The 12,038-nt window shown below is 33.2% G+C and overlaps 1 protein-coding gene across 4 annotated transcripts in view; it reads left to right on the forward strand.

The window, feature by feature from the left end:
* Positions 1 to 12,038, forward strand: part of Eip74EF (Ecdysone-induced protein E74) — a 303,766-nt gene that overhangs the window by 280,830 nt on the left and 10,898 nt on the right. For all 4 annotated transcript variants that reach the window (XM_075304889.1, XM_075304890.1, XM_075304888.1 and 1 more), the window contains 2 exons: positions 6,487 to 6,942; positions 7,078 to 7,284. In XM_075304889.1, the coding sequence (XP_075161004.1) occupies positions 6,487 to 6,942; positions 7,078 to 7,284 (663 nt within the window). The remainder of the gene's footprint in view (positions 1 to 6,486; positions 6,943 to 7,077; positions 7,285 to 12,038) is intronic.

Genomic DNA, 12,038 nt, shown 5'->3' on the forward strand with positions numbered 1-12,038 from the left:
TTTCGATACCATATCACATCCGTCAAATGTGTTGGGTGCTATATATAAATGTTTGTCCCAAATACATACATTTAAATATCACTCGATCTGGACAGAATTTGATAGACTTCTACAAAATTTATAGACTCAAAATTTAAGTCTGCTAATGCACTAGGATGGAACACAATGTTAGTAAAAAAAAATATGGGAAACATATAAATCTGAAGCAATTTTAAGGAAACTTCGCAAAAATTTATTTATGATTTATCACTCGATATATATGTATTAGAAGTTTAGGAAAATTAGAGTCATTTTTACAACTTTTCGACTAAGAAGTGGCGATTTTACAAGGAAAATATTGGTATTTTGACCATTTTTGTCGAAATCAGAAAAACATATATATGGGAGCTATATCTAAATCTGAACCGATTTCAACCAAATTTGGCACGCATAGCAACAATGCTAATTCTACTCCCTGTGCAAAATTTCAAACAAAATCGGAGTTAAAAATTGGCCTCTGTGGTCATATGAGTGTAAATCGGGCGAAAGCTATATATGGGAGCTATATCTAAATCTGAACCGATTTCAACCAAATATGGCACGCATAGCAACAATCCTAATTCTACTCCCTGTGCAAAATTTCAACTAAATCGGAGTTAAAAATTGGCCTCTGTGGTCATATGAGTGTAAATCGGGCGAAAACTATATATGGGAGCTATATCTAAATCTGAACCGATTTCAACCAAATTTGGCACGCATAACTACAATGCTAATTCTACTCCCTGTGCAAAATGTCAACTAAATCGGAGCAAAAAATTGGCCTCTGTGGTCATATGAGTGTAAATCGGGCGAAAGCTATATATGGGAGCTATATCTAAATCTTAACCGATTTCAACCAAATTTGGCACGCATAGTAACAATGCTAATTCTACTCCCTGTGCAAAATTTCAACCAAATTGGAGTAAAACTCTGGCTTCTGGGACCGTATTAGTCCATATCGGGCGAAAGATATATATGGGAGCTATATCTAAATCTGAACCGATTTCAATAAAATTTTGCACATTTGACTATACTACCAATTGTACTACTAGTGCAAAATGTCAACCAAATTGGGGTAATACTCAGGCTTCTAGGGCCGTATAAGTGCATATCGGGCGAAAGATATATATGGGAGCTATATCTAAATCTCAACCGATTTCTTCCAAAATCAATAGGGGTCTACGTTGACCCAAAACACATACTTGTGCCAAATTCGAAGTCGATTGGGCTTAAATTACTACCTAATCCCTTGGTTACAAAAATGTGTTCACGGACAGACGGACATGGCTATATCGACTCAGGAGCCCACCCTAAGCATTTTTGTCAAAGACACGATGTGTCTATCTCGTCTCCTTCTGGGTGTTGCAAACATATGCACTAACTTATAATACCCTGTTCCACAGTGTGGCGCAGGGTATAACAAGTAAGGAAAGTCTAAAGTCGGGCGGTGCCGACTATATTATACCCTGCACCACTTTGTAGATCTAAATTTTCGATACCATATCACATCCGTCAAATGTGTTGGGTGCTATATATAAATGTTTGTCCCAAATACATACATTTAAATATCACTCGATCTGGACAGAATTTGATAGACTTCTACAAAATTTATAGACTCAAAATTTAAGTCTGCTAATGCACTAGGATGGAACACAATGTTATTAAAAAAAATATGGGAAACATATAAATCTGAAGCAATTTTAAGGAAACTTCGCAAAAATTTATTTATGATTTATCACTCGATATATATGTATTATAAGTTTAGGAAAATTAGAGTCATTTTTATAACTTTTCGACTAAGAAGTGGCAATTTTACAAGGAAAATATTGGTATTTTGACCATTTTTGTCGAAATCAGAAAAACATATATATGGGAGCTATATCTAAATCTGAACCGATTTCAACCAAATTTGGCACGCATAGCAACAATGCTAATTCTACTCCCTGTGCAAAATTTCAAACAAAATCGGAGTTAAAAATTGGCCTCTGTGGTCATATGAGTGTAAATCGGGCGAAAGCTATATATGGGAGCTATATCTAAATCTGAACCGATTTCAACCAAATATGGCACGCATAGCAACAATCCTAATTCTACTCCCTGTGCAAAATTTCAACTAAATCGGAGTTAAAAATTGGCCTCTGTGGTCATATGAGTGTAAATCGGGCGAAAACTATATATGGGAGCTATATCTAAATCTGAACCGATTTCAACCAAATTTGGCACGCATAACTACAATGCTAATTCTACTCCCTGTGCAAAATGTCAACTAAATCGGAGCAAAAAATTGGCCTCTGTGGTCATATGAGTGTAAATCGGGCGAAAGCTATATATGGGAGCTATATCTAAATCTTAACCGATTTCAACCAAATTTGGCACGCATAGTAACAATGCTAATTCTACTCCCTGTGCAAAATTTCAACCAAATTGGAGTAAAACTCTGGCTTCTGGGACCGTATTAGTCCATATCGGGCGAAAGATATATATGGGAGCTATATCTAAATCTGAACCGATTTCAATAAAATTTTGCACATTTGACTATACTACCAATTGTACTCCTAGTGCAAAATGTCAACCAAATTGGGGTAATACTCAGGCTTCTAGGGCCGTATAAGTGCATATCGGGCGAAAGATATATATGGGAGCTATATCTAAATCTCAACCGATTTCTTCCAAAATCAATAGGGGTCTACGTTGACCCAAAACACATACTTGTGCCAAATTCGAAGTCGATTGGGCTTAAATTACTACCTAATCCCTTGGTTACAAAAATGTGTTCACGGACAGACGGACATGGCTATATCGACTCAGGAGCCCACCCTAAGCATTTTTGTCAAAGACACGATGTGTCTATCTCGTCTCCTTCTGGGTGTTGCAAACATATGCACTAACTTATAATACCCTGTTCCACAGTGTGGCGCAGGGTATAACAAGTAAGGAAAGTCTAAAGTCGGGCGGTGCCGACTATATTATACCCTGCACCACTTTGTAGATCTAAATTTTCGATACCATATCACATCCGTCAAATGTGTTGGGTGCTATATATAAATGTTTGTCCCAAATACATACATTTAAATATCACTCGATCTGGACAGAATTTGATAGACTTCTACAAAATTTATAGACTCAAAATTTAAGTCTGCTAATGCACTAGGATGGAACACAATGTTATTAAAAAAAATATGGGAAACATATAAATCTGAAGCAATTTTAAGGAAACTTCGCAAAAATTTATTTATGATTTATCACTCGATATATATGTATTATAAGTTTAGGAAAATTAGAGTCATTTTTATAACTTTTCGACTAAGAAGTGGCAATTTTACAAGGAAAATATTGGTATTTTGACCATTTTTGTCGAAATCATAAAAACATATATATGGGAGCTATATCTAAATCTGAACCGATTTCAACCAAATTTGGCACGCATAGCTACAATGCTAATTCTACTCCCTGTGCAAAATTTTAACTAAATCGGAGCAAAAAATTGGCCTCTGTGGTCATATGAGTGTAAATCGGAAGCTATATATTGGAGCTATATCTAAATCTGAACTGATTTCAACCAAATTTGGCACGCATAGCTACAATGCTAATTCTACTCCCTGTGTAAAATTTCAACCAAATTGGGGTAAAACTCTGGCTTCTGGGACCGTATTAGTCCATATCGGGCGAAAGATATATATGGGAGCTATATCTAAATCTGAACCGATTTCAATAAAATTTGGCACACTTGACTATAGTACTAATTGTTCTTCTTGTGCAAAATTTTAAGCAAATTAGGGTAAAACTCTGGCTCCTGGGGCCATATAAGTCCATATCGGGCGAAATATATATATATGGGAGCTATATCTAAATCTGAACCGATTTTTTCCAAAATCAATAGGGATCTATTCTGAGCCAAAACACATACTTGTGCCAAATTTGAAGTCGATTGGACTAAAACTGCGACCTCGATTGGACTAAAACTGCGACCAAACTACTACTGTCCGACGATTAAGAATAAACGAGAAAAATAAGAACACGCTTAGAATCTCTTTCGTTTTCCTTTTTGTAGTTTGCCAATTTTACACAAAACAGAGGATTTATAAATAAATTAATATATTAAAAGTTCATATTTGAACAAAAATTGTGACCAAAACCGCGAAAATACGAAATTTAATTTTGAGCAGCATTGCTCTTTACGAACAACACAAAAGCAAATGCGCGAAAATTAATGTTTGGGACTGATTCTTTACGAAAAAATCAAAACGAAATGTCAGAAAATTAATTTTTGGAACGACACATTTTTTTTTAAGAGAATAGTGGATCATTTATGTATTATAAGGTTTATGACTGAGCCTGTTCGAGTTCTTAAAGAGATCGAACTCTATAGATATACAGTGAAACCTCTCAAACTTAAACACTCTTAAAACCGGATAACTCCCCAATGTGGACAGTTATCTGGAGACGTTTGCTATATTAATACATTAAAATTTACCTCTCATAACAAATATTCACAGAAAAAAAATTCACAAAAATATTTCCAATTAAAGATTTAGTTGAATTTTCAAATATGTTCAATTAAACATTTAAATGATTCAACAAACTTTTTAATTAAAAAAAAATAAATCACAAAAATGAACAGTATCAATTAATTGGATCAATTAATTTTTCAATTGACTTCGGTGATTGATACTATCATTTCTGTAATTGAATTAAATTAATTGGATCAATTAATTTCGTGATTGAATCCAAAAATTATTTTTTTTGTGTATTACTATTATTATTTGTGCGAATTTCGAATTTATTATAATTGTATAAAACACTTGTTCTCATATTTATTTCATGTCATTGGAATAACCAAAAAATAATTAAAATAAGACAATTTCCTCACATTTGGCTAAATTGAACTATAATCAACTAATTTTCATGAACTAAAATAACGTTAAATCGGTTATCTAATTTTTCATTACCCTTTTCTGAGGGTATAATGGTTTATATGTGAATACAAATGAATTATCATTCATCTCATTGAGAGAAAGAGAGGACTGAGAATTTTCGAATGGAGATATACTATTACCCTTACTAATAGAAATCTTTGCTCTATATAGGGACCTTCTCAATTTTAATACACATAAAATCTTCCCTATTATTTATTAATTTTTTAGAAATTCTTTAAATGTTTCACTCTCTCATAATATGTATTAAGATATCCTTACTTATTTGAAATGACAGTAGATGTTAATTACTTTTATTTTCCATCAAATGTTATAGTATGACATTTTATACATACATATCTGCTATTCTATGTGAGTGTGTATGTACACTCATCCAGAAACATGAGCTTGTGGATGGGCCAACGTCATCAACGAAAACTTTAAGATTTATGTGTAAAAGTATTGCACAAATGCCTATAAATGTGAATGTGCAACCTGGCTGACAGTTTTTGATGAGTTGTTTGGCTGGTTGCATTGCCTATAATCATCATTCGAGCCTGTGTGTCTGTCCAACCATCTCTTATTCATCTGCCAAAGAAATCAGTGAAAATGCACTTTTACTTTTTATATTAACGCTCGCTCGCTTGCTTGAGCCCAACAATTTTCCCTCGTCTTATAATTTTGCACTTCGCCACGCCAGCCGTGCATGTTGCATGCGGTGAAAAGCAAAAGTAAAATCCTAACGTTGGTTTTTCTGTTGTTGTTATTTTTCTAACAAAAAACAAAAATACACACACAGAATTCGCAACATAAAATAAAAGAAACAAAAAAGAAATTCTCCAAGTGAAATGAAAACGAAATCGAAATTAGTCATGTCGAGTTAGCTTGAAAACGTTTTATGTTTCTCAATTGCATTGTAACCAGCAACAAATGCTGCTGTTGTTGTCGTTGTGTTTGTTGGTTGGGCCATAAAGGAAAACCACAAAAATAAATTACAATGTGGTGCGAGCTATGGTCATGTTAAACATGCAAAATAAAACAAGAAATTTGTTAAGCCAATTTTTTTTTCTTTCTCAAGATTGCAACAAAGAAATCTCAAAAAAAAAAAACAGTAAATGCTTTCATCTTTCCTTTCAACCATATGAGATGTAGGTGGATTTTCAAAGAAATGAAAATAGAGGATCCATTAAAATATGAAGAAAATGCCAACATTTTTGGTTGTGGGAATTTGTTGCTTTACTAAAGTATGCTTGTGTTACATTCAATTGAAGGACTTAGTCTAACACCTACAATTTTTTTCAGCTTCGTAATATTTATGAAATTGTGATCCATAGTGGGATCTAGAACCAATATGGGTAACTTGGTACAATGAGCAGCTTCTTACTAAAGAGATTTACTCGACGTCTCATAAATATGTATCATATAAAAAAGCGTGTAGTTAAGCTTGCTTTGTATTTTATTTATTTCATATTTTTTATTATTATTATTATGTTTTTTTTTCTTCAATTTTATGACTACTTTCACTTATATCTCCATATTCTTTGTTTGTTTTCAGATACTGAAATTCCTATTATCAAACAATCAACAAGTCCGGGACCTCATCTACACAATCACCTGCCACCACATCATCATGCGCAACAAACCGCTCATCAACAACACCAACAGCAGTCACATCAGCAACAACAACAGCAGCAGCAACAGTCACCATTAACGCCACAACATTCGAATGGAAATCAATCAACGTTTACAGGATCACCCACTATCATCAATATTAAGACAGAACAAAATGTTTTAACATCACCCACACAACATCAACAACAACAACAGCACCAGCTTGGTGGAGGTGGCGGTGGTAATGTTAATTTACAACAACATGGCGGCAATCTAACAGGACCTACCAGCAATAATTTACAGTCATTGAATATACCACACCGGCCACTGTTACACAATCTGTTAAGTGGTGGTTCACTGCATAATACACATCACAGAAGTTATGGTGCAGGAACAACAGGTAATATGATGGGACATTTTAATGCGATAAGGATAAACGTTTACTAGGATAATGATCATGGGTTTTTGCTATTCATTAATGAAAATATTTTGTTTTCGGGTTTCTTTTTTTCTTAATATTTTTATTATATACTAGGGTCATTTCCTCCAAGTCCGGCCGATAGTGGAGTCTCCGATGTGGATAGTTCAAGCTCCGGTGGTCAACCGTGTAGTGATGAACTTAAGGCCCGCCTTGGTTTACCTCCCCATTGTTCGACACATCCATCACATTTGGCTAATGGTACATTTCTGCATCCGAATCTATATCAGAATTCTCAAATACGAAATATTTGGAATCGTGGAAGTAAGTACATACATGCATACATATGTATATTTTAATTCAAATAAGATTTGGTTAAATGTTCATTTGATCGCACGCAGAGAAGAAACATGATTGCCACAATCATATTCGAAGAGCAAAATAATATGATAGCAGCTATTTTTGCGGCGACCATGTAACATTTTAACCTGCAACCATGTTGGCTCAGTGAACATGGTTCTAAGAAAAATACAATTGTCCTCATCTAAAATGTTATTATATTGATAAAAAGAATTTTGTTTCCATTAAAAGACAATGGTCACGATCTAAAATGTTATGTTATTCGTCAAAAATGTTTTTCTTCTAGTTAAAAGAACATGGTCACAACCTAAAATGTTTTGATTTTTATGAAAAAACTTTTTTTCGTCGTCGAAAAAAGGACGCCACTTGAGAAAAGAAAACACAAAATCAACTTTATTTATTTGTTTTTATTTATTTATAAACTAATTCATTGTTTATTTGTATTTATAATGTCGTGCAAGCAAACTTCACATATTTTTACACACTCTAGTTTGGTTCTATTTCAACAATAAGTAATCATTCCATATTTACTTCGTGACCATCAAATGTACAAACGCAGACATCATGTAACTGCAAATAAAAATAAATTATACCATATATCAAAATGCAGAACAAAAACCAGGTATATTTTTTTCAATTACACTTTCCTTGTTTGTATTCACATAAAACCACGTTCCATTTCTGAATAAATAAATTAACACAAAACACAATAATTCCGTATTCTCCGTCCATTCCAAGAAACAATCAACACACGACTGACGCGCAAAATGAAAATCGTGTGTACCTGCTCAATGTTTTTATAAAATTCTTGTCGCTGCAAAAAAATTAAAAAATTAAATGGTCACGAAAACAATGTACATGGTCTTTATGGCCATGTAATGGTTGTAGACATGTCTATACGTAAACTATAAAAATATTTTTTCTCTGCAAAAAAGTAAAAAAATTGAATGGTCAGATACATGATTTTCCTGACCATATAATGGTCTCAAATTCTATCATTTAAATAATAGAACATGTTTGCGGCATTTGAGAACCATTTAAATGCTTATTGCTAACATATATTTTTCTCCGCTCGAAAATTATTTTTACAAAGACAAAATACATGGTTTTCGCGATAATTACATACTCTAAATAAGCATTAAATGGATGCGGCAACCATGTCCAAACATGTTTTTTCTGTGCGTGCGGGATCATGAAAATTTACAATTAACTATAAAAATAAAATGTAAATTAAATCGAATAGAAAGAAGAGAAAATGTAAATGAAATCAAGTAAAGAGAAGAGATCAAGAGAAATCAAATCGACTCAATGTTATCTCTCAACAGCTTCATTTATTGCGAAATTTTCTAAACAAGAATCAGAGAGTAAATAGTTTTTACAAGAAATATCTCCACAAAATGTATTAAAGTTATGATAACGGAAAGAGAAAATGTAAATGTCATTGAGTAAAAAGAAAGAGAAAATTTAAATGAAATCGGAGGGAAAGAAGGGAAAGTGCAAATAACATTTAGCAAATGTTTGCTCTCAACAGCTTTATCTAGAGAGAGAGAGACTTTTTGTGAAGTTATGATATTAAATAAACCAACATTGTTTCTGTGCTAAATTTAAAAAGTGGTGAGATTTTGTATAATGTATAGAGATATTCATTAAACCTAATATTAAAGAGATAATGTTAAATGTATATTGCTTATTATAGGATCTTTTAAGGAAAACAGAGTGCTTAGAGAAGTAGAGATGAATGGAGATATTCATTTATACCCAATATTAAAGTGATAATGTCCAATTTTTGTTGATGTATTTATTATAGGAACTCTTAGGGGAAAATGAGTGCTTAAAGAAATAAGGACTTACTTAGAAATTTTACCAGTTTTAGTTGAGTTGACCGGCCGCGAAATCACAACCAAATGTGTTGTTGAGAAAAATTAATTCACTCACCACTATTTTGCTCATTTTAATATGTGGTAGAATTTTTTGATTTTATATAGACATTACAACTCAACATGGATAATGGTAAATTAGGTTAGATTAAGTGACAGCCCTATGATTTACAGATCAGAGGATCCCGAAAACTGGAAAACTAAATTGTTATTTAACAGAGATATGGATCGAGTCCATGGTAACATTTAGCCTTCTTCCCTGGGATCTAATAAGAATTGTTTTGGATTTTATATTTTATTAAACAATTTAATTTACTTCCATTTAATATGCATATATATATATCAATGAATCTCAGAATCCCAAGTCATCATGAGACAGAATCAAGTAAGCCAGCCAGTCAGTCAATCAATCACTCATGTACATACCTTAAACTCTGTCAAACAAAACCAACAACAAGCAATTCTAAACATTATTAATGTCTCAACAAAACTAATGCGATTATAATAAGAAAGCAAATTACTAATGAACGAGAAGACGACCTAAACAGACTGACCATACAACTCAAACCTATCAGTACATGGATTTTTTTTGCATATGCAAAACTAACAAAAGGCAAGCAAGAAAAAACTAAAACAAGAATTGAATGCAGAAAATTTATTTGCTTTTCTTTTCCTTTTTTTCTTGGCTATTTGTTGGTGTTGTTGTTGTTCGTATTGCTGTTCATAATCGCAGAACATTTGTACAGAATTCTAAAGATACACCATAAGTCAGTGAGTCCATTTGTGTGTGAGTGTCTACTCTTCTAGCAAATGACTTTACTTGCTACTGCACTCAATCTCATCGAAGCATTCGTCCATTTGCCTGCTTGTTGTGGGGTTGGTGCTGCCTCTGCTACTGCTATTGCTGCACTGCTGTTGTTTGCGTTTGGTTTTCTTTTTTTTCATTTCGATTTTATTTTCTTTCAAAGAAACATATGTACGTTGAGTTGTTGTTGTATGTACGTCGTTTATTTATATGTATAAATGTATGAATCTGTGGTCATCGACACATTGCCTTTGCACAAATTCTGAAGGTCACAACCACATGCAACTCTCTTCAATTTCATACACAGCCAACAGGCAAAGCGAAACGATAGTCAGTAGCTGGTTGTGCCTTCATTCCCGCATTTTTTTTTTTTGTTTTTTGCTATGGAGCATTTCAACACCGCAGTTGGTTATTGAGTATTCCCCCCAACAATCCACAAACACACTCGCTTACTCATTCACATGTACACAAACGCATTAGGTGAGAGTCTGAGAGAGTATCGAATGGGGAGAATGCAAGGCAAATAATGAAAATGCATTTGTATTGTGGTGCTTAGGAACTGGTAAGGTGATAAAGGGGGGCTTGATTCCCCTATAAATACTCCCAAATTAAATTGTTGTCAAACGAAATGCCAACATTATCTTTAAAATAAACCCGTACTTGTGACAAACGTATCAATGATTGTCTGTTATTCATTTCATTTGTTGTTATGCTAAAAAAAATAAATTCAATTAATTTTAAAATAAAGTAATTTGGTTTTCTTTCAATGGAAATAAGTTTATGCAGTAAACATCATAATTAGGCGATTTACCTATCTTAAAATATGTTGTATGGCAAACAAAATACATTTTCCCATGTTGTTGAAAATATTTGTCATTTCGAGAGATCGCAAATATTCACACATACTAACATACATAATTTGTGCTCACTACTTCTTTGTGTGAAACTCTTTAGCTCTTATGACTTCAAGCCCCATAGACCTCCAATCTTTTGAATCTCTCTCCTTCTCATACTCAACCCATATTACACTGCCCCCCACCCACAGACCACCACAAACATTAAATTTCTCTCCTCATGATTTTCGTTCGGAGTGCAATACTATACTCTGGTATTAAATTGAATCCGTGAGTAGTGCATTCTGGTTTTGGTTTAAGAGCGAGAGTGTAGATAACAACAAAAACAACATTCTGTTGATGTGACCGAAGAGTAGGATTATTATTGCTGTTGTTGTTGTTGTTTTTGTTGCTGTTCGAATGCGCGAGAATTGCAAAAACACTTTTATTTTTATTGCAGTATATTTTGTAACATTCCTCGTTAATTTTGACGCCGGATGTAAACCAACAAAACGAGAAATCCACATATGTACATTTGTATTCATAAACATCTATACAAATAGACATATGTATGTATGTATGTTTGCACTAGCATGTTATAATGACTATATATGTATATAAACGTACATATATAAATATAATGTTCCTACAAATGTATAAAGCAAACAAAATATCGTCAACAACAACAACAAAACAGTAATCTTTATTATTATAAACCACACCACATACCGATATATGCATCGTTGCAGTCGACAATATTGCTTATTGCTTGTATTCCTTCTACATAGTATATGAAATTTTATAAGCAGAATTTTTGTGCACGATGTCTTCGTATTCGCATACATGACATATTGCTGTTATTTTACATTTGATATGTACGTCATGTGCGGGAGGGTAGGGGATGGGGTGCAAGTGAGGTGTATTTTGACGAAAGAAATATATATGACTATGATGGACAACAAGGGAAGTTCTTGTCATACAAATTGTATTACAAACAAAGAACCACTTGATTTCGTTTCCTGTAGATTGTTGGTGAGAAGTGATTTTGGCAAAGTGAAGTTATCCATGCCTTATGGTATTGACAGGGTGGTGGATAATATTTGCTATATAAACTAATAGGATGATATCTATTACATAAATGTAGAAACGATTATGTAGATATAATAGGCATGTTTTGTTTTAGAAATCAATAAAGTATAACGA

This window comes from Haematobia irritans, chromosome 4 (genome assembly GCF_050003625.1).
Source record: "Haematobia irritans isolate KBUSLIRL chromosome 4, ASM5000362v1, whole genome shotgun sequence".
NCBI classification, from domain to species: domain Eukaryota; kingdom Metazoa; phylum Arthropoda; class Insecta; order Diptera; family Muscidae; genus Haematobia; species Haematobia irritans.